Source organism: Monodon monoceros, unplaced genomic scaffold (assembly GCF_005190385.1).
Source record: "Monodon monoceros isolate NGI ecotype Baffin Bay Population unplaced genomic scaffold, NGI_Narwhal_1 Super_Scaffold_8, whole genome shotgun sequence".
Taxonomy (NCBI): domain Eukaryota; kingdom Metazoa; phylum Chordata; class Mammalia; order Artiodactyla; family Monodontidae; genus Monodon; species Monodon monoceros.
In genome coordinates this window covers 68651604-68675474 of record NW_021703785.1, presented here as the reverse complement: position 1 = coordinate 68675474, position 23871 = coordinate 68651604, and the positions used below count along the sequence as shown (strand labels likewise).

General features: G+C 37.3%; 1 protein-coding gene across 1 annotated transcript in view; it reads right to left on the bottom strand.

Annotated features, from left to right (window-relative positions):
• Window positions 1-1149: 1149 nt before the first annotated feature.
• The window catches only part of UBL3 (ubiquitin like 3), a 70541-nt gene continuing 47819 nt past the window's right edge, over window positions 1150-23871 (bottom strand). The window contains exons 2-5 of the mRNA XM_029209797.1: window positions 14270-14378; window positions 9136-9222; window positions 5003-5080; window positions 1150-4082 (exon numbers count right to left, since the gene is read on the bottom strand). Of these exons, the coding sequence (XP_029065630.1) occupies window positions 4030-4082; window positions 5003-5080; window positions 9136-9222; window positions 14270-14378 (327 nt within the window). The 3' untranslated portion in view covers window positions 1150-4029. The remainder of the gene's footprint in view (window positions 4083-5002; window positions 5081-9135; window positions 9223-14269; window positions 14379-23871) is intronic.

Below are 23871 nucleotides of genomic sequence, written 5' to 3'. Positions count from 1 at the left end.
CCAGTTCCGTGTGTGGTCAGGCACTATTCCCCTCTAGATCCTGTTCCCTCCTTGTTATTTAAAAGGAGCAAAGTGTCTTCTACTACAACGTAGACTCCCCTTACACCAAAATAAGGCTTGAGAAATGTCTGTAGAAAATAAAAATCAGATACTGAACAATGTCTGAATGTGTAATAACTACACTCTAGAATCAGTTGAGTCTCTGCCTCAGACTCTTTTGGTTTTAAAACAAATCACTTCCAGAGCCACGTTAAGAAAATATATGTTTGTTTACCCAATTCCTTTTCTTTTTTTTCCCCCCCCCGCGCCACGCGGCATGCAGCGGAAGTGCAGTCTTAACCACTGGATCACCAGGGAAGTCCCCCAGTTCGTTTTTTTATTGGTTGAATCAAAGGAGAGATTGACATCCCCTTTCCCCAAGTATTGATTTACCATGCCTACTGTATACTTCTTGAAAGTTGGCGTTTTGAAAAAGAGGCAGAATAAAAAAATATTGAAGGACATTTGATGTCATTGTCAAGAGCCACAAAATAACTTAATAAATATGTTTTCATATTCTAGTACTGGCTTAAACTTTACCGAGACTTGGACGTTTATTTACTTTTGTCCACGAACTCTTTCGGAAGCCAGTCCCCACCCCATGCCCCGGTCTGTGAAAGGGCTTCACACACGCTGTATTCTTCCGAAGAAAGCGCACCAAGCGCTCGGAGCCGCACAGGGGAGCCGCAGCCAACCACCCGCTGCCCACGTCCGAGAAGCCCACTCTGCTAGGTCAGGGAAACCGTGCCTAGGAGACAGCCAGCAGCCTGCAGTTTTGTTTCAACCACAAGTATAGGTTACACCCCCTTCTTCAAGCCCTCCTCCCACCCCTAGTCACTCTGTTTGGCTAACCAGTGGCTATATTGCAAAATAATAATGGGAAAAAAATTAAAGAGATGCCTGCAACAGTTACCAGTAAGGATGGTGTGAAGGTACACAAAATTTTGGTTGATCACTTCTCTTTGGTTTCGGTAACAGAGAAGAAAAAAAGGCTGACATAATGCTGATTTTACTGAGGAATGTAATAAAATAAATGGAAGGAAAAAAGAGAAAAATAGTAGAGACAAAGAATATTTCTACACCAAAATTATGAAGTCACTTAAAAGAAGGGAAATATTCTACAACAGATGAAGAAAGTTTTAATTTCTTTTCACATTAAACATTGTTCACCACAGTCAGCTAACAGAAATTATTGTAACATTGGTCAAGATGACATAAAACAAAGGATAGATGTTTGTCATGAGAAAACCTCATGTAATGTGCATGATGATGTTAAATACTACATTTTTCATGATAAGATACAACTTATCTTGAAGAGGAACCAAATAAGTCAGATCAAGGAGACATGCTGAGGTTTTAATAAAGAAGAAAAGCTTTGCCTTTTCCAGAATACTTCAAGTCTAGGACAATTTAGGTAAAAGACATGAGTTAAATACCAAGTGCTGGGCAGGGTCACAGGCCCGTAGCTCAGGTTTTATTTACAGGACTGGACCTCTGCGGCTCTCGCCTTTCAGCAAGCAAGCTGTTTGTGGCAGAGGGACCTTCAATGGGATATGATCGATCGATTTTAACCGGCAGGCAGTCCAAGGAACTATTTTCAAAGGGATGGTTGAGTATTTTCATGTATACACTATTAAGTCATCTAAATTTTTGGTGTTTCCTGTATATAATTTTACTGCAATTTTCAAATTCTTCTTTTCATTTTGCACAACAATGATATCAGGTATTGAGAGACATAATTCTCTACTGATGAACCAGTTCATCCATTTTGCAAACTCTAAATTGAGGTCTTGTGAAGGGAAATTTATAATGTGGGAACACACAGAAAAATATATTGAAAACCAATAGAGAATATGGTTAACCATAAAATTTCAATCACAATTAAATGTAGTCTTTAACTTTGGAGAAACAGAAGAACAATTAGAATTAAAATAGGTATTAAAAATAATTACCAGTAGTTTGTATTAGGAAAGAATACAGCCATAAATGGCTTAATTGCCCAATTAAGTAACTACCAGATTCTTCTTTAGTCCACACTAACAGAATTCACATGTGAGTTAGTCAACAAAGCACATAAATGTTCGACATCTCTTGAATAGAACATCTTAGTGATAACAGGGACTACATAATTCTACCCATTGTCGTGACTGTGCACAAATTAACCAGGTTAAATACCAGAGATACACTGGGATTCGTCCCAAACCTAACAGTAGAACATTAAACAAATTTTTTAAAGATTCAGAAATAAAAACTGAACAATTTTAACATGGATGAGACAGTGCTTAAACAATTATCAACCTAATCAAGACCTTTAAAATTACCACCAAAATGCACTACAATATTTTTTTTATTTAGTTTACAGAAAGGATCTATAAGTCCAGGTTGCAGAAGGAAAATGTTCAGTGCTATTTACATTCATTTTAAAACTCTGCTCTATACAAATTTAATTCTGATCAGTATGAACAATATTTTCGTAGATCTACTGCATATAAAGCCTTTTCGTCAAAGCATTAACAATGAATAAAATAACCTGATTACCTTTAAACAAAGCTGACCGTTTGAAACGATTTACACTTACTATTTGTAAGGGCCATGGACACTCATTTCAGTACAGAACATAACGTCAGCCTGCAACTTCATTTTTATAAAGGCTAAAGTTATTTATATGGAACATTGTTCTATATACTACACGCCAATCTATATTTAAGTTCTATAGTTAGGTATTTTATAAGTTTTTTATTAAATATATTCTACACGTATTTGTAATTTCATCCAGGAAGAATTTCTTCCCAGTGAAAAAATATAAAATCTTTTATATTTTTTACAGGTTTAGATGAAACTAGCTCATGCTTTAGTGCTGTGCAAATTGTTTTTAGCATATCAATTTTTAAATTATTGGTACAAAACAAAACAATGGCATCCCTAATCAAGTGTGCCTTGAAAATCAGCTTTTGACTTTAATACAATTGCAAGCACTAATACCCAATGCAAACTACATAAAGAAACAAAATTAGTCCTATGGAGAATTTTTTAATTTTAAGAATTCATCTGAGGTCTCTAATGAGTAACTGTGACACTGGACACAGAGATGAGCAATAATTATGGAAAAATTCAATTTGCTGATATTCGAATACACAAAAGTGATGAATAAATGAGGTTTTCTAATATTTCTGCGCAATCACGGAGGTCTACGAGTGGCTGGAATTTACCCCTGCGTTAAGGCTAGGACGCGAGCTCTCACCCATCCTGTGCTATGTGAGCCAGCCCTCCGTCGCTGTCTGACTGGAGCGCACATGTTAAAGGAAAAAAGCAGCTAATCGCATCAGCCCCTCTGCTGAGTAATTTCAACAAGAGGCACGTTTTGTCTCTTCACTTGTTGCAGTGAGAGCAGTCGCGCTCAGTGTAGGATTCTGTGCCAGTGCAGCCGCCACGGCTGACTTTGGTAGCATTCACCCAACGTTTCAGTTTCTTGTCCACTTTTTACTCTCATGTTAGCCCAGTAATTAACTTCATTAATTGCTGTGTCTTCCAGTGTGGACTGTATATGTGAGTATATTTCTAGGTACCATAAACCATGTTACAAATTCTGCTGATGAAGAAAATAACTGTCCATCTTTTTCAGCGCACACTGTATTTGGAACACTTGATTTTGTTAGTTCTGGTAATGAAAATTTTTGTGGCAGCAAAATCGTTTCTGCTATGAAAGGTAACTTGTTAAGTTTTCCCCTGGAGATTGACTTGCATTCAAAAATCAATACATTTTAAAACTGCTCAACATAAACAAAAATACTGGAAATAAAAAATCATAGTGAAAAATGTCCTTGGTTCTTTTTACTTTCATGAGAAAAGATGACAGTGTTCATGTGATAGTTCAGGTCCACGTATTTATAGGCAGACTCTTCCTAAAGGTTCTGAAGCGACGTTGGGTCTCCTCTGGCCCAGCAGCATGAAAGACGAAGACTGCATCACACCACACTTGGCAGACAGTGTTTACAGGATCACACAGCAATTACTCTCTCCAGTCTTTTCGCGATTCCTCTGACCTAGGGAAGGTGAAGAGAAGCCTTGTTTATAAAAATGCATGGGGGGGCTCCCCGGGGGGGCTTTCCTGGTGGTGCAGTGGTTGAGAGTCCGCCTGCCAATGCAGGGGACACGGGTTCGTACCCCGGTCCGGGAAGATCCCACATGCCGCGGAGCGGCTGGGCCCGTGAGCCATGGCCGCTGAGCCTGCGCGTCCGGAGCCTGTGCTCCACAACGGGAGAGGCCGCAGCAGTGAGAGGCCCGCGTACCGCAAAAAAAAAAAAAAGCATGGGGAAAGGGGCATAATAAGAAACAGCAAGCATAGTAAGAAACAGGATTTTTCTGTTTAATGTTTGCATTATTTTAAATTAGAAAGCTATAGTAAATACCCTTTTAATTTTAACCTGTTTCCAAAATGTCTGGTTATTTGCTTACTAACAAGTTCCATCCATAAACTATGAATAGAGTTTCTGGTGACTCGTTAGGTCTTAGCAGTCATCCACAAAGTCACCTTCCCTCTCCACTGAGACGCAGCTCCAGGATGGATGGTAGCACCTCACCCTGCACTATCCTCCAAGAGCCTTCCCGGAAGCAGAAGGCTTCCACAAGGCAAGCAGATGGCTGGGCGGGGAGCGGGGCGGTGATACCTGTCTTCACCCCCAAAACAGAGGCCCGCAGAGGTTTTTAACATAAGGGCCCACTTACCTACCCAGACACCCTAGAGATTCCACAGTCCTGCCCCTCCCTCTCCTCTCCCCCAAACCAAGATACACACATAAACACAGAGGAGAATCAAGGGACACGCTGATTTGGTTTGACTGCTAAGGACCAGTCACCATAAACTATGAAAACTTCTTCCCCTCAGAATTTCCAAGAAACGCTGAGCCACTTTTGAATGGCTGTCTGTGGCTCGAGTGAGAACCTTCTCGAGCGCACGGCTCACCTTGAGAGTTGGGCTCTGGCAGTGTCTCTCTGGCCACCAAGTGCATCACTGTTGTTTTGCCAAAAGGAAGTTTTAATGCTATGTGAAAAGCAGAAGACAACTTGTTACATATACACCAACCTGTTGAAATCACTAACCAAAATTGAAACCATTTTAAAAATTGATTGCTTTTTGTATGACTTCCTCAACAGATGGCATTTCTTACCAGAGAGAGCATCTCTTACAAAATGAAATTAGGTTCATATTATCAGAAACAATTTTTATAATTCAGAAATTATTTAGCTATGGCTATCAGCTTGACACATATGTATACATTGTTTAAGGAAGGGGACAAGAGAAAATGCATAACTGGTTAATACTGGATAATCTTTAAAGGAGAGAAGGAATTTCAACAAGGTTTTAAAGAATACTTTTTCTAAATTAGGGGGAAGTTTAGATTAAGAGACATTTGTTTCTAAACCTAATTATGTTTAGTCACATAATAAAATTCCTGCACCAGACAGGCCACTATAATGTAGAAACAGAAGAAATGACAAACATAATTTTAAACATAATAATGATATAATAATTTTTAACCTTATATGCTTCAATTAGAAAATACTTTTCTTAAAAAGGTTACTTTAAAAGAATCACTGTCTTGGCATTATTAGTAATCACTGTTTTCTAATCAAGTCTTTAAAAGGTTTTTCTCATTTATAAGTAATAATTTTTATTATGAAATATTTCAGACACAGACTAATATAACGCACCCATGAACCACTTACGCAAAAGTTTCATGGCAAATCCCTTTGGCATTCTGTGTATAAAATTAGAAGCAGCCGGTAGATCTAACATCTGGAGTTGTTTCCGTAGCTGTGATGTTTTAGTTCTGACATTTCGAACTAGTCTCTTCACTGCAAACCTAAGGCAGGCTTAGATCATTACTCAGCGAGCACCGCCCTCCCGCCACTTGCTCTTTCAACCCGCTCTACAGGGTGATGGTTAAAAAGAGCCCTGATTATCTTCAACATTCCTAATATTTCATGTAATCAAGGTGAGTTTCCATCTTACTTAAAGCTAGCCAGCCACTACTTGGTCTGTTCTCTTAATTTCTGAAGTTAAAATGAAGCATCGTGGCCCCAAAATACACACTAGGCTGAAAAAAAAGGAGGGCCTTTATTGGATAATCTCCTAGGCCTGACTTAACACTGAAATGCAAACAGGACTTTACATTATGAAACATTTCACTAAATGTATTGGGAAAGCCTGACTGAATTTAAAATGTCCACATACCAAGCTGTGTTCCACTCTCACACCACCTTCTTGACTCCAGTAAGCCAGACCTGGGTTACAATTGCACCCTGCTACTTACTGACTCTAAGATGAGTTCTGAGAGCTCTGTTGACCCCTCCCTACGCCTCAGCTTCCTCCACCTAAGTTGGAGATAGTAATTCTATCACCTGCCCCCTACCACTGTATTGATTAAAAGAAACAATCCAAGGAAAGTGCTTGCCTCGGGGCTTGGCACAAAAAAGCACTCCATAGATATTACCATGATCATCATGTTTCTGGGCAGCCAGGAAAACAGACCTCAGAGAACAGGTGAGTGAGCTGAGATGTGAATGTGCAGAGATGCTGCACAGGCCCAGAAAGCTGCTGAGGGGCTTACTGTTTGAAGCCACACATTTGATTGACGGGGACTTAGTTTTCTTCTCCATCTGAATTTTAACTAGAAATTGTAGACATTGATACTAAGAGAAGGTAAAGGAAGAGGGATACCAGATCCAAGATGCTTTCTCTCCTTCACTGTGGTGCTTCTGCTTTCTACTGGGACACTGCACAGTACCCAGAAGAAAGGTTCTCACCCTTTACAGAAAAATGACCAGGACGGCAAATCGGTAGTAGATTGGGAGACAGGGCGGGGGAGAGTGGGCATGCAGAAATCTGCATTTAAAAATAAGTATCCGATGCCCACAGGGTTATACATACGGAGCATGTCTCAAGCCGTGCAAAGCAAGCCTAGGCCTTCTCCACACTAGCCATTCAACTGTATGACCCTGTGTGCCGTCTCCTCCTTATCCACATTCAACAACACAGGGAGACAGGGCCTTCCCTGGTGGCGCAATGGTTGAGAGTCCGCCTGCCAATGCAGGGGACACGGGTTCGTGCCCCGGCCCGGGAAGGTCCCACATGCCGCGGAGCGGCTGGGCCCGTGAGCCATGGCCGCTGAGCCTGCGCGTCTGGAGCCTGTGCTCCGCAACGGGAGAGGCCACAGCAGTGAGAGGCCTGCGTACCTCAAAAAACAGGGAGACAAAGAAAAACAGCGACCAAAAAGTCACAAATAGTTCAATGTTATTACCCAGATTTACTGATCAACTTAAAAGGTCTAGGTTATATTCCTATGCTCTTTGTCTAAATCACTAAGACCAGAGATGGTTTGTTCTTGAAAAGATTGACAGCAACATAGAATGAGAGTAATAACGTTAAGTCAATCTGTTAATCGGTCAAAAACAAATTCCAAAAAAAGTCAATAGTTTGATTTTAACACAAATTCTATTATGTTTAATATGAAGTTGGAACTTTGGGGCCACAACAGAGAGGTAATTAAAGAATTAAGTTGATAAGAAATTGCTCCTGTAGATCAATACTCAAAGGGAAATGGAGTCTCAAGAGTCATTCGTGGAGTCAATAGATTAATTCAATCAACATTGACCCATCAACACTACAAGAGCTTATGTGAGGCACAGACAATCAAAAAAAGACTAAAATATGGTCCCATCCTTAATGAATGTAAAATATAGCCATAGACAACACATTAAGAATTGGTCCATGTAACTACACAAAGAGCTATAAAGAAGTAATAATAACAATAACTACAAACCAAAAAAAGCTATATTTTAAACGTCAGATACCTCTCAGTAGATAGATAGCAGCACTTTTTAGACCAGTGTTATCAATGCCTCCAAAACTTGGCTGTGTGTAAAATTACATACTGAAACACTCCATCGACTTGATATTGTCATAAAAATCATTTGCATTCATCTACTCCAAGTCACATAGTATTTTAACAGTGAATTTTATGTGTTTCTACTATGTAGTACCAGAGCACCTTGAAGGAAGAGATTCTTTTTCAACCCTGTATCTTTAATTGTTTAGCAGTGTTGGCACGTAAGAAATACATGCTGAATAAATGAATGAATGAACGAAAATATTCTACCTTTAAGGAAGAACAGATTAAACATTTCGATTATTAGGTTTAGAGGAAAAAAAGTCATGACTATATGTAAACAAAGATATATTACAGTAGATCACTTCCTTCGCCTACATATTTCTAGTTCTCATAATATATTTGAAATACTTGTACTTAAATAAAAACAAATCCTGCTGATGGTAGACAATGTTCCACCCAGAAGGGGGCACTATTGAGCTACATTTCCCCATTCACATATAAAGAGCAGTAATAGCCAACAATTAAAGTGTTTACTATGTGCCAAGCACTGTTCTATGTGCTTTGAATTTATAAACTAATTCAACCCTCCCAACCTATGAGGTAGGCACTATGGTTATCCTAATTCACTGATGAGGAAACTAGGACAGAAAGCAGTGAAGTAACTTGCTCACGGTTACAGAGCCAGTAAGTGGTGGAGCTAAGATACAACTCAGACAATCTGGCTCTAAAATCTGCTCTTTCAGTCACTACACTACAGTTTCTCTAATGTTACTCACTTACCTTTATTCCTGCATGATTAGCAATTACATCAGTTAGAGTCAAACTGAAAACATACCTTCAGTATTCTATTTGAAAATCCATTACCATAAACCTTTCCTAGTTTGTGTGTCTCGCTTTAACTTAAAAATATTACATCTAAATTATATTATCCAGAAGTACACTTAAATTACATTTATAAAATATAGGTATGGACTCCCATCTGTAATGGCTTATAGTTTATTCTACAAGGCAGTAAACACTTAATCGTAGTGCTAAAATTAAACGGAATGAAAAATGTAAAGAAGTAGACATATCAAAAATTAGGCAGAATTCACAGTTTGAAATTATATATTTTTAGTAAAATCAGACATTAGCATTTAAACAAACAAATGAATAATGCTGCCATGAGACAGGCATTAAATCCCATTACAAAGGTAACTATTACCTCCTAATGTGACATTTCCATGTAGAAATCGTCCTTGATAAATAAGGCGTAGAATGTTTGGACTGCTGACCTGCTCTTCTTCCCAGTCTGAAAAGAACCAGGGAATTGTTAGGTGCATTTCAACATAAAATTAAGGTATTAGTGCATTGTTCTAAAATTCGGCTCCAAATCAGATAGAATACATCAGAGAAGACGCCTGGCGCTTCCTTATAATTGGAGCAGTCACTGCCCACTTAATCACTGTTCTTGCTGTTCTCGTTAAATAGCAAGAGCTGCTTAAGGCTAGTTTTTGCTTCTTAAAGAACACTAAACTGTGCCAAAATACGGTCCTGAAGTTTAAAAATGGAAACAAATGAGTTGGGGAAAATCGAATCCTAGTTTAAAAAATGTCAGCTGAAAATGTTAATAACCAGTAATTAACCGAAAATATTATAATATTACCAATATTTGTACCTTTTAAAATATACATTTGAGGCTGGAAACAATAGGTTTAACAAAGATTTTTAAAAGAATTAATATATTGATATAGAGCATAACAAAAAATTATACCTCAATAACTGGAAAACAAACATTTAAAAAAACAGAACAACAAAAAAATTAGGTGTTTACTTTTGGGTAATGTTGATAACTTTATCTTTTTTTGAAGCCAATTGATAAACATTAAAGACACAACTTTAGTTCACTTTACCCAAAATTCTCAGCATAAACTTGAAAAATAACATATTAGAAGGTGCTATATAAGTATGAAAGCTAGGATAATGTACAAAGAAAATCAAAAGAGAAACTGGTAGGTAGAATGAATAACAGAATATTTCATTTTAGTGTATAACTTACATTACAGTAAAATATGGAATATGATTCTGTTAAAATAATGGTTTGAGAACAGTAGTATCGTGACAAGGTATGGGGTTAGTAATTTTCACTAGCTTGTAGATACAGAATTTGAAGCTCTGATTTTGAAAGGTTTGAGAATTTCGTCATCATCTTCCTCAAGAATTCTAGTATCATGTGTTTGTTTCCTATAGAAGCTCCTGTTTTCAGGAGATGATAACTGTCAACACACAAACTAGTTTAAAGTAGCCTGAAGAGCAAGGGACAGAAGAGAAAGGAGGTAAGTAGAGCACTTTTCTTCTTGCCTTTTTTTGAGTGTTCAAAATGATGAATATGAATTTGATAAAACCAGTGCCTGTCAGTGACTCAGCACAACAGGAATGGGTAAGGAGAAGTGAAACTCATTCATTCTCCCCCAGGCCCCCGTCTCGTCCCTCCCCCTGGGGTGTCTCTGTTGCCTTCTGACTCCAGGGCTCCCAGGTCCCTCTTCTCCAGAAGAAAGAATAAGTTGTCAGTTGTTAACACTTTCGTATGGATTACTTTGAATTCATCACACCCAAAATTATTGTTTAATAGAATATTTCTTTTTCCTTTCCTTTAGCGTTGTTCATTTTATTCTGTCACGATAATTTCTACCTAATCTAATTTTACATGGGTCAAATTGTATTTTGTGTTAAATGTCCTCAATGTCAAAATGCCAGGGTTAAAATATTCTCCTATAATTTTTCTTTTTAAAATAATTTTCATTCAATTTATTCGAACTAAAAAAAAACGTTTACCCATCTCTCCCCTCCCCACACCTTGTGCAACCACCAATCTGCTCTCTGTTATCTATGAGCTTGGCGGCTTTTTTTTTTTTTTTTTTAAGATTCTACATATAAGAGATATCATCCGGTATTCACCTTTCTCTCTCTGACTTATCTCACTTTGCATAATTGCCCTCTAGGTCCATCCATGTTGTTGCAAATGGCAAGATTTCACTCTTTTTTTAATGGCTGAGTAATATTCCATTGAGTATGTGTGTGTCTCTCACAATTTCACTATACATTCATCCACTGATGGAAACTCAGGTTGTTTCCATATATTGGCTATTGTAAATAAAGCTGCAATGGGCATAAGGATGCATATATATCATTTCAAATTAAGTGTTTTCATTTTCTTCAGATAAATACCCAGAAGCAGAATTGCTAGACCATATAGTAGTTCTATTTTTCATTTTTTGAGGAATCGCCATACTGTTTTCCAAAGTGGCCGCACCAATTTACATTCCCACCACTGTGGCTGGGAGTGTCAATTGGCCTCCTTTTCTCCACATCGTCACCAACACTTGTTATTCCTTGTCTTTTTGATAACAGTCATTCTAACAGGCATGAGGTAACATGTTGTTATGGTTTTGATTTGCATTTCCCGGATGATTAATGATGTTGAGCATCTTTTCTTGTGCCTGTTGCCCATCTGTGTGTCTTCTTTGGAAAAATGTCTGTTCAGATCTCCTACCCATTTTAAAACTGGATTGTTTGTTTTTTTGCTGTTGAGTTGTATGAGTTCCTTGTATACTTTAGATATTAGACCCTTATCAGATATATGAATATTTCTGGTCAAGATATAAAGACAAATGACAGTAATTGTCTAATTTACACGGAAAAAAAATTCTAAAAATGTTTAAAGTATTTTTTTGAGATGCAGAAACTTGACGCCACATATTTCTTTATCCTACACAGAGTGTCATGATTCTCATGTGCTTCTGTGGTTTAACACGCTATCTTCCTTTCCTTCTCAGAGGATCTGAAATTTAAAGAGACCTGTAGAAGAATAATGCTTACAGGAGGAATTTCAGCTACTAGCAACATATATTTAGTGGGTTATTTTTTGGAACTCTGACCCAATAACACTATGTGCCTGACTATTCCATCTATTAACAATATTCCACTAAGCTGCACAAGAATATACCAAAGGAAACCCACTCCTTCCAAAAATATATTGTACAACGTATTTCATTCTACTAATTTAATACTCACTACTTTTATTATTAGCATCAATAAATATTTACATTTGCTGACCTTTAGTGCATTATGTGATACAAAGCAGACCTAGATTTTTTAATGTTTTATATAAAATAAAAATTATTTATTTTTATTCCCTGCAGTGTCTAAAACTGCTGAGTAGAACTGGCAAACTGAGGAAAAGATTGGGTTCAAAAACCTTTTCTATGAAAATAAGTAACGTAGAATTGATACAATTTCCAACACTGGTAGATGGTTTGGGAAACTATGTTACAGACCTGCACTTGAATCTCACCTTTGTTTACCATTAATCAGGATACTTTAAGGAACTGAAACTACTTTTAATGTCTAAGTCAAACAATCACGAAGGTGAAACTATCTCCTTTACCTCAAGTTATGGCGTAACCCTTGCAGCCGGGGTTGTAGTGCCCTTTTCTACAACACGCCCACAGATGTCAAAAGCCTATCTTCAACCTCCACCCCACAAAAGTCACAAAAGGCATCTTTACACTTAGTACAACATCACCACCACACAGGTATTTAAAAACGCTTTCCATACTCTTACTTATCTACCCTGTCTGGCTATGAAGAAAATCCAGTATTCTAAGAACCCAAGTTTAGTTTACTTCAGCTCTTCTGAAATTCCTTCTTATCTATGACCTCTAGCTTCAGTCTCTTCCTGATTTAGGAGCTAGTGTTGACTTGTTCCTTGGTTATCAGTGAGAAGAAAGATCCAGTCATTTGAAAGTGTTTGTCTAAAGCAGAGTATTTCTTAAACTCAGGTCTATGAATCCACAAAGACAGGTTCTTAGGGTCTCAAAGTCCTCTTCAATAAGTTCTAGATTCTGTTTTCATTTTAATGATAATCTGCAAGAGATTATCTAGATAATTCAAATAATTACCTTACAACCAAGTAAAGCCTTGGGATTTTAGTGCCCATGTATGCATTTAAGTTTATGATTGTACTGGTGCCAAGCAGTACTTCTTTGTCAAGAGGTTAACAAGAAAAGAACAGAGGTTGACTTAATACATAAACGATGCATTCTTGTTAAGTGAAGGCTGAATGACAATTTGGTACACTGTGTGAATGAAGGTTTTGTGGTGAATCTGCAGATAACTGGGTTCTCATACAGCAAGTAGCAGCAGAGGCATGCCACACTCAACAGTACCATATTCATGGTGCAAGCAGTTAGTTTTAGCAAAAATATATCATGTGGCACATTGAAGTTGTTAATTTGAACATTACCGGTTTTAGAGTTATATTTGCATTTTCTTTGTAGATCTGTTTTAGTTTTATGGTTGTATACAAGTTAATAAGGATAAAGAGTTAATTGAGTTATATGTCTCTATCCTTAAAAATAAACATTATAACAAAAATAAGTCAGCACTAGGGAATCTACAAGAATTTTCTTCCTGTAAGGAGTTCCATATATATTTTTTAGGTTGAGAAACACTGACCTAATTGATTCATTTTGTATACACTGTGTTCTTTGTTAAAACAAGTCTTGTGATTTAAAAGTCCAAGCTGCTTTGGTAGTAAAGTTAAGTGAAATCAGCTGAAACAGTCATATCACTATGGTACATGCCATTGAAAGGGTCAAGATGACTTGGGTTAAGTTTAAAGGAAGAACATAAGCTAAAGACTCACTTGAGGATGGCAAGCCAGTCTTATTACATAGAAAAGAACCAGAGAAAGGAATAAGACATACACACACCCCGCCCCCGCGCCCACATTCTGTTTGTCATGGATACTGGCTTGAAAATGCAACGTATAAATGGATTTTATACCTTCTTGACCTTGTAGTAGTTCAGAGAACACAGGAAGTGACATGAATTAGAAATTAGCTTTGTGTCAAGCTCAATTTTAAATAGGCTGTGTATAGAATAGACCAAAGAGAACGTATTAAAATTTGTTAAAGACAGGTTTTCTTTCCTTTTATTTGTGTTTTGGTATAAATAGGGTTACTGATATGAAAGTATGTGTGTGTGTGTGTGTGTGTGTTAGCTACCTTGTGTATTCTTTAAAAAAAAAAATTTTCTTTTATCAATACATTAAAACAGCTCTAAAGCCAACCAGGTACTTGATGCACTGGCTCCGTTATCATTCTGCAGTGAGGGAGCTGAAAAGCAAAACCCAGGAAGGATGCAGCAACCCCCTTAACTTTAAGCCTTATACCCTCAATCATTTGTTTGTTCTCTTTTATTTACTTACAACTTTTTCAAAATGTTTGTGAAACATTTTGAAAGGTAGGGCATGAAGAATTAACATTATTCATTCCCAAGAGAAAAATACCACTCACCCATTGGCCAATTGTCATACACATGCTTTGCAATGTCAGAAGCAGAATCATTAGGAGAAAACAGGAACTCTTTTGTTTTCCCGCTTACCAAGATGAGGCGCAAGTTTATCTGAAAGAAGACAATGATTCTTTTAATATAAATCTTGAAACTTTTAAAATAAAATAATAACTCATAATCTTTTCATTTCAATAACATTCTCAGTTATTACTAATGCCATTTTCTGGTTTTTATTTACTTAAATTATAAAAAGATTCTTTTTAAAGAATGGGAATTTGAGACATGATTTTATTTCCATTACTTAATATATATATGTGGGGGGGGTAATTTACCATAATAAACGAACAAAGGAAAACCAAAATTCATTATACTTTTAAACTTAACTACTCCAGCAATGCTCAGAATTGGACTTTTACAGGTTATCACTATAACTACAAAATACGCATTTTCCATTGAAAAGCTAATAGTGGTTACCCTGCAGATCACATCACTAAACAGGAAAAATAGTTACTTGCTAATCTGCTTCTTAGGAAAAAGAAAGAGACAAGGATTATATACAACTTTTTATCCTATAAAAAATTTTCAAACCTAAACAAATGAACCAGAAACTATAATTTTAAAGAACTTTATTAGAGTTAATAGAGGATTCAATAATTGTAATTACTTTAATCCCAATTACATGATCGCTCATTTCTGTGGGAAGGGGAGGAGGCGCCATGTGTGACAAAGAGCACAGATTCACCCTCACCGGAAAACCTAAACTGGATGAGAGAACTACAAATTTTGAGGTCCACAGGATTTACAATTCCAAGTCAATGTATTTTCCAAAAAGTTCACTTTTTCATTTTTGTCTTTATCCATAATTAATGATATTATTTAAAACCACGATATTCATTAATTTCCCCTATAAGTTACAGAATTACAAGTGCGGTTTTCTATACCTCCAGGTGTCTGTTAAGAGACCAAATAACACCTTCCTAAAACTTCCAGTCCTGAGCTCAGCGCTGGGACTAGCCTAGCTTCTTTATATAGAGAGAACAGAGAATGTCATTGTACCAGTTTGAATTGCGCCAGGTTCTAGGTTACCCAAGCTCTCCTCCTCAGTTGCTAACATTTTTTTTTCCTCAGAAAAAAAAACCCCAGAAAATCTTTAAGATGACAAAGCCTACAGCGAAAACACTGGTGCCCACTGCAGCAACACCAGGACACCAGGTCACTGATTTACCATCTGCCACAACGGCGGCCACTGCCACTCCCAGTGCCTCACCACTTTGAAAGTGTGCGGAAAGTTACAAAATATCTCCTCCAGAAAAATGCTATACACGGGCTTCCCTGGTGGCGCAGTGGTTGAGAGTCCGCCTGCTGATGCAGGGGACGCGGGTTCGTGCCCCGGTCCGGGAAGATCCCACATGCCGCGGAGCGGCTGGGCCCGTGAGCCATGGCCGCTGAGCCTGCGCGTCCGGAGCCTGTGCTCCGCAACGGGAGAGGCCACGACAGTGAGAGGCCCGCTTACCGCCAAAAAAAACCCAAACAAACAAAAAAAAATGCTATACACAAACAATTCTGCATTCAATGGAATGCAACTGAATTCCATAGTAGATGGAATAGAACTGGGTTCCATATTAGAAACTGTATTCTAACTGTATGTACACTATATCTCAATTTTTAAAGTATTTTAAAAGATAAAAGAAAAAGAAATCTACATTTCAGGTGAAAAGCCCTTTCGATATGTCCAATATGAATTTTTGCTGCCTTTCCTAATTAAAATGAACTTAGACCAAAGAACTTAATACAAGAAGAGATCTGATGAAATCACACTGCTATAAAGAAGTAATTTGATTCAGAAACTCTAAGTTCCATTAGAACAAAATTCAAGTAATAGTTTGCAAGAATGATTTTATTGTAAGAAAGCACCACCTTATTCATCTCCTATAACAAGTAATGAGTGATTCCCAAAGCAAGAAACCTAACATCTACACGATACAATGTGAATTTTAGTTCTCACACATATATCACTGTTCAAGGCTGTCTCTTTACGTGTGAATATTGGTAAATACATATTTGCTCTGAACTTATATGGAATCTTTTAATAGCTTCAAACTACTGTGTAACAGCCCTTCAGTTATTAATGCCCAAGAAATTATGCCCTTCATAATGGTTCAGCCACATGTCTCTGCTTAACCAGAAAGAAATATAATTAAATTCAGGCTTCCTAAGGGTTATGTAAGTGATATGAACCTACTATTTCCTGGAATCAACTTTTAAGTTTAACGTTCATTTCTATTGAGCTTTTCTTCAAATTATATTTAAAAATAGCAAAGAAAAGAGGGAAGGAGGACCTAATCCTTATCTTCTATAAAGTTTACACTAACGCATACTTTAGATTTTCCCTAATATCCATCAAATATGGAAATGGAAAAGTAAATGATAGCACATCCTTACTATGGAAATTTCCCACAGTCATTAAATGACGTAAGATATAGATCTATATGATTTGACATGGCAAGACATCCACAATACATTAAACAAAAACAAAATAATCCACATACCTCCACCCCATAAATACATAACACTAAGTGCATTCATGCTGCAAAGTTCTTGGCATTTCCTATTTTAAAACTGATATAATCACTGTCACTAATAAACTGATATTTCACTTTCATATTTAAAAGTCAACGGTCTAACAAATTTATGTTTATCTAGATGTTCAGAATGTTGAAAACTTCTGGCCTGTAGATGTGCTTGACACAGGTTAAAAAATATTTTTTGAAATGTTTACAGGTGGGCATGAACTTTTCAGTTTGACACACACCCTACTAATCTCGATACACTCACACTGGTCTGCTTCATACACTTGGACCTGGCTGGCCCCAGAAAACATTTAAGTTTATAATGCGTGGTAAAGTTTGAAAGTGGCTTTGGGCTACAAAATGAGAACAGAAAGCAGAGTAGGACTTTAAAACCTACTTAGAGGGAAACTAATCACCCCTTTGGGTGGGGAAAGGGGAGAACATGACAACTGCAAGAATAAGTCTAAAAGTACATCAACCGAAGAATTTATCATATCTTACCGTTAAACTATCTGTAACTGACAGTAGCAGTTAAAGACTGCATTTGGAAAGAAGCTTAAGTCCAAAATTAAAACTAACAGCAATAAACCCACAAAATTAAGTGGCTGAGTAAAGTAACACATTGCCTGAAACACTTCCACTGCCTGGAACAGTGCCTGGCACGTAGTAGGTGTTCAACCAGTATTTGTTGACTCACTAATGTTTCAGTTTCTTCAGTTTGAAGACTCAAGTAGAGATGTAGACTAGATAGGTCAGCACCAAGATCAAAATCCAGGCTTCCACATTCTGGGCATTTTATTAAATGACGAGTGTAGTAAGTAGAATGAGAATGGATAGTAATTTTGTGGTAGTGACACGGACATGTGGATATTTCAATGTGTAGAACCCTCAGTGTTTAATTTGTCCGGGTCTGGATCTTTAGTGTCAGCAATATGCCACAATTTATATAAATGCTATCATTTAGTAAGGCGCTCTGAAAGGTGAAGTTAATCTTGAGCTACCATATTAACATGTATATTGTGCCTAGTTTTCAAATGAAGATAAAGACTGGGTTTATTGATACGTTAGATTAACAGATGAGTCTGGACTTGTTCCTATGCTTATATCTATGTGACAGCCTTGTCCCTAGACTAGAAGCATGAATCCATCTGCCTCAGTATGCAGTCAAGTATATCTTAGGACTGTAACACCAAGGGAGGAAAACACTGAATTCCCATCATTTCCTTTAGAAGAAGTCCTGAAAGCAATCACCCAGACAAACATCTAGCTACACAGGTTGGTCAGCAGTTAACTGTTCTTATATTATAGTTAGAATCTCTCAGGCTTATTCAGATAAATAATGTCAATTATAGCTCCCCTCAGTAAATGTATAGCAATTCCTACAAATTTCTTTGTAGGAATTTTCTTTTAGAAGATTATGTATTAATTATTTAAATACTCATTAATGAAAGACCTTTTTACTTCTTTGAAGCCAAATCAATCTATAAAATACCTTAAAGGAGCCTCTGCTCATGAGGTAGTGGGATTCTCAACACATCGACGGATTACAACACTCTTATTTACAGCTTAAAATGTGATATACTGATATACATACTTATCTAAAAACAAAACTGTTAATTAGGACTCAATGACTTGGTATGAGACGGAGCTCCTATTATGTAATGAAATCCCCAAGGGATGGCACTTAGGTCATCCAAATGAATTGTATATTTTATAATTACTTTTGAGGCAAAACAAATCAAAACAAGACTATTAGTGTGGTAGAACTACCATGATAATTTCCCGTCAGGCCAATGGAAACAACAGAAGCTCTTCCATGCACGTAATTTCAAGTTAAAAAAAAAAGTTTTCGGTCAAATTGATTGCCATTCCTATTTGTTACATTATATCAATTTGGAGAAATCTCATCTAGAGCTTAATTCACTCAACAATTTGTTTTCAACTGGTCAGGATGGAAAAATTTAGAGGAAGGAAAGAGGGGGCATGGAAGATGGGACTAACTGGAATATAAACGGGCAATAGGAGATGGACCATGCGCTGTAAAAGAAATTTGAAAATATGACTGTTTTCTACAAAAAGATCAACATGTTGATCAAAAAAGGAACTCCTGACTTCCCTGAGAGTCTCTGAGGAGTAAACTGAGTCCTGGGGCACGCTACTCCACTTCCTAGGGAAGCACCTTGGCCTTTGCAGTGCTCATTCCTGCCTTTTTTGCTAAAGGATGAATAAGTGGCCAGTGGGAAAGATGTTAGACTTTCTTTGAAAATCACTTTTTAAAAGCTCTCAATTTATCTCAAGGGGATTATACCCAGTAAAAAAAAAAAAAAAAAAAACAGTCAATCCAAAAGGCTACATACCGTATGATTCCACTGATATAATGTTCTTGAAATGACTAAGGTAGAGATGGAGAAGAGATGAGTGGTGGCCAGGTTTTAGGAAGAAGGGAAGGCAGTGGCTGTGTTTATAAAGGAAGCACAGGGATCCCGGGGGTGGAACTGCAATGTGTGCTGCTGTGTTTAAGTGGCACATGAATCTGCACATGTGATACAACTGCACAGACACGAATGAGTGCATGCAAAACTGGAGAAATCCGAATAAAGTCTGTGGATTTTATTAGCGTCAGTTTCCTGTTGAGCTGCTGTACTAGTTATAAGATACTGCCATTAGGGAAAAGTAGGCGAAGGGTGTGTGGGATTTTTCTGCACTATTTCTTACAGTTGCATGTGAGTCCATAATTACCTTGAAATAAAAAGATGTAAAAACAAGCGCTCGACTTGCTAAAAGTTGATATGGTATTATGTTTGTCTCTACTTATTTTTCTTATTTTCATTTGAAGATGAAAAGCGCTTATTTTAAAACATAATCTTGTATTAAAATGGCTACTTGATCTAGAGGAAAAAATATAAACCGACCACTGACTTAAGACAAGGTATGAAGTTGAAAACAGATAAGCATTTCTTTTCTAGAGTTACGGATTTTTATAAATGGCATATTTTGAATTTTTGTTAACTGTATGTTAAAGAAAAATGGAATGAAGGAGGAATGTGTTCATGTTTCTACACAGGACTGATTTAAAACAAATTATTCAAGTAACTGCAGTGCTTAAATATGATAATTATATATTTCACAAACTTTCTTTTAGTTGTTTTATTCAAACGTTTTCTGAAACAGACACTATGTTTGGTGCCTGGATTACAAAACATTTAATATGAAATCCCTGGAGGATTTCATACCCTTGAAGCTATGAGACATACAAACATAATTATGGAGGACAGGCGTGGCTACAAAATGCTCAACAAATATTTGCTGAATGAACATGAAAGAGAACAGAAAGGAGAACCTGTGAGCTGGAGATTCCAGGGCAGGGAAAAGAAGTAAAATGCTGCCAGCTTGCCGTCTTTTGTGTGGCTTACTACACAGGTACCTAGTTAGCACTAGTCTAGCCAGGCTCTGACGCAGGTGTTCCTACCCACATTTCAGAGCTGTGGGAAGGAGTGTAGAGACCTTAGCAAGTGGGAAGCTGAGAGCTGAACCCAGTGCACTAACAACCCAGAACCTGCTGTCTGCCATTCTGCTCAAGCAAACCAAGTGGTCCTGGCGAATTCCTCACCATGGTCTCCATGATTATTCTCTGTCATCTAGATCACACTTGCCCCCACTATGCCCCAATGACAGGTACCTTCTTTCAGTTCCTCAAAATCGCCAAGTTCTTCCCTGCCTCAAGGCCTTTACCCAGGTTGTTCCTTCTGGTCAGAGCGCTCGGTGCCCCATGCTCCCTACCCCAATCCACACACACTCTGGGCTCATATGTTTGAGAGGGGATGGCATAAAAAATTCTCCCGAGCCTAACCATCCTGGATGAAACGATAAAACTAAATTTTTGAAAGAAGAGCAGGAGAAGAATTTCAAAATAGAACTGAAGAAGCCAAGACAGCATTCCTACTTTCTACTGGAATGAAGGAGCAGTCCTATTTGTGAAGAAGTTAATATAAGGCATTCATGAAAACAGATTTTAACTTCTAAGAAAATACACCTGAATTCTTGTCTCGGAATTTACTTGTATTATGTAGTCATAAACTCAGGTACACTGAGACTTGCTAAATGGATTAAAACAATGGGATCTGTTTCTATCTCCTTTTTAACACTTAAAATGATGTAGAGTCTAATATACATGAAATATGAAATCTTTAGAGGTAAAAACTCAGTGGGATTCCTTATTTTTAATTGTAGAAACACTTACCTACCCTGAAAAATAGGTAAAGGGGAGGTCAGAGAGTTCTCTAGCTTAAGTCCCAAGTAAAACTTTTACAACATCTCATGTTACGTGGAATGTTAATCTCCAGAACATTTGACTCATTTAAAAACGTGGGAGAACTACATCCCAAAGCAACACTTAACGCTTTTTGAATTACATGAACCCATCAACTGTTTATATTCATTATTTTTTGACCACTGGACAATAAAAAGGAATTGATAATAAGAGTGAATTAGCCTACTTGCTTTCTATATAGATTGACTTTTTTTTTCATCAGTGAAGAAACAAAGAAAATGTTGAGTTCTTACAAGTACAATTTAAAATCAAACACTGTAGCTTAAAATTTGTGCAGCATTTAGTGCCTGGCACATAGTAAGTGCCTAACTGACCCTTATCACAAGTCTCCTGTTACCATCGTCATCATAACCCTCATCAGTTTAGTAAGTCATGTAACACTAACCACATGGTGCTCTTTCTTTAGATACTTTATAATGTACATTTACTTTAAAATAAGTTTGGGAAACTTGGATAAAATTAAAATTCCATGAGAAAACTGGATAATATATTTTCTTGAGAATCCTTGAAAATTATTCTTAATATTATAATTTTTCCTTCAAGTTCTAAATCCTATAAACTTAGAAAACATGTTAGTAATGGAATTAAATTATGATCTTGCATCACTTTAAAACCTGACTATAGGATATCCCTTTAAAACTTGCCCCTAAATAGGATACAAAGTAGCTGCTTTAACAAGATTTCAATATGAAATAGTAGCAGCCTGATTTCCTACACATACTATCAACTAAACAGCAACTCTGAATGAAAGTAAAGCGCTCTCTTTGGGACACTGGGTTTGTATACAGGGAAACCCTTGTTTTGAGGATTTTTAGGTCTTATAACTCACTTTAATAAGAACAACAGTTCAGTACAATTGTTTCTGTCAACCAAGCACTTAATATATTAAATTACAGACAGGAGAAAGGGAAATGGCAAAAGCAAAGCAATAAAGGACACTGGGGAAGGGAGAGAACTTTTTCTATATTCATAATATATATTTTCATGTATTTCAGGAAGGTGACAGTTTTTTTCTCTGCCCACCTCTCCTTAGTGGAAATACAATGGTGTTAAGTTTTTTGGCTAACAGCCTAAAATCATGAGAGAAGAAACTAATATTTATTGAATACCAACTAAGTACTAGAACTTTTCCTTACATACATTGTATTTTGGCACCTACTATATAGCACTGTCTCTTCTCTCTAATCACCTAGCTACTCCGATAAATCCAGGTATGACACAGCATGAATCTTTCAGACATCTATACTTCTTACACTTGTCTTGGCTTTGCCATTATTTGAGGTGTGTGCCAGGTTACATTCGAGGTTCCTGTGGGTGTCAATTCCCAGATGCTCTTCCTCCTACTTCCTCTAAGCTATTATCAGATTCTCAGTACTATAAATTCCATGCCTTTTACAGTATTCCTCAATCATTCAACTTTTAAGACTGCAGGGAGTCTCAGGATTCATCCAGCTCTTAGACAGGGAACAGACAAGGCAAAAGGCCCTGGAAGACTAGCTAGTTAGTGGCAAAGCAGAACAGGAACCCAAGCCTCTCTCCTAGGTCAGGGTTTGCTCCAGCATAACTTCAATGCCTCCCTAAACCACCCTCCCAGTCTCCTCTAGAGCTTTCAAAATATTGGACTTATGTCTTATTCAGATAGGCACTCCAGAAGGGCTTGCTTTTCTCTTAGGAGTCAGGCAACTTTTGAGGCAAAAATACTCCTTATCTGCTACATGCTAGCTGAAAACTAATCCTGCATTACTCTGAATGATGGAACTTCTAGAGAATATAAGTAAATGTCAAGAGGAAAAGAGTTTTCATTTACCGCAAAATAAGTTTGGAAGTGCCAGGTTAAAAAATTCAAACAAGGTATCTGCCAGGAGCTTGGGGAAGGAGGAATGTGGAGTTACTGTTTAATGAGTAAAGAGTTTCAGTTTTTCAAGACGAAAAGAGTTCTGGAGATGGATGGTGGTGATGGTTGCAGAACACTATGAATGCCTTTAATACCACTGAACTGTACATTTAAAAATGGTTAAGATGGTAAATATTATATGTATTTTACTACAATCTAAACACACACAAAAAATTTATAAAGCAAAATTCAAAGTTTCCTCACTGCAAAACTTCTCAGAATCTTTCATGTGCCAAAATGAATTTGTGAATTTCCAAGGGGAACAGGGGTCTGTATCAGAGTATTCAAGACTTCTACTTTCAGCTGATATTCCCAGAGACTGAACACACAAATGTCTGTTAAACAAGCAACTAGGCTAGATGCTGTAGAAGATACAAAGATGACCAGTAGCTCTCCAGTACCCTGGGTTTGCTCTCAAGCATTCACCCACCTCCACAGACAGTGAGGCTAAGGCAAGAAGGTCACTGAAATTCAAGTCTGTTTCCTTGAGTGGCACACAAGAGTGGTTTGTGTGACCACTCCGGCCTACACCGCTCAGTACGGATTTTCAGATTTGTCGGGCGTGGTGTGTTGATGCAGAGCCTGATTTGCATGGAACAGAAAATCAGCCATCAGTTCTATGGCACGTTTTATCACAAAAAAGTGCTGAAACAGTTTTAATTAAAATTATCTACACCTGCTGTTAGAGGATGTCAAAATGACTTTCCTCTTTACAGCGTAACTGTGAGTTAAATATTTGCATCACTGTCAAATGAAAGGACAGTATATATCCAAAATGGTCTTTAATATTAGAGTAAAATTCACATAAGA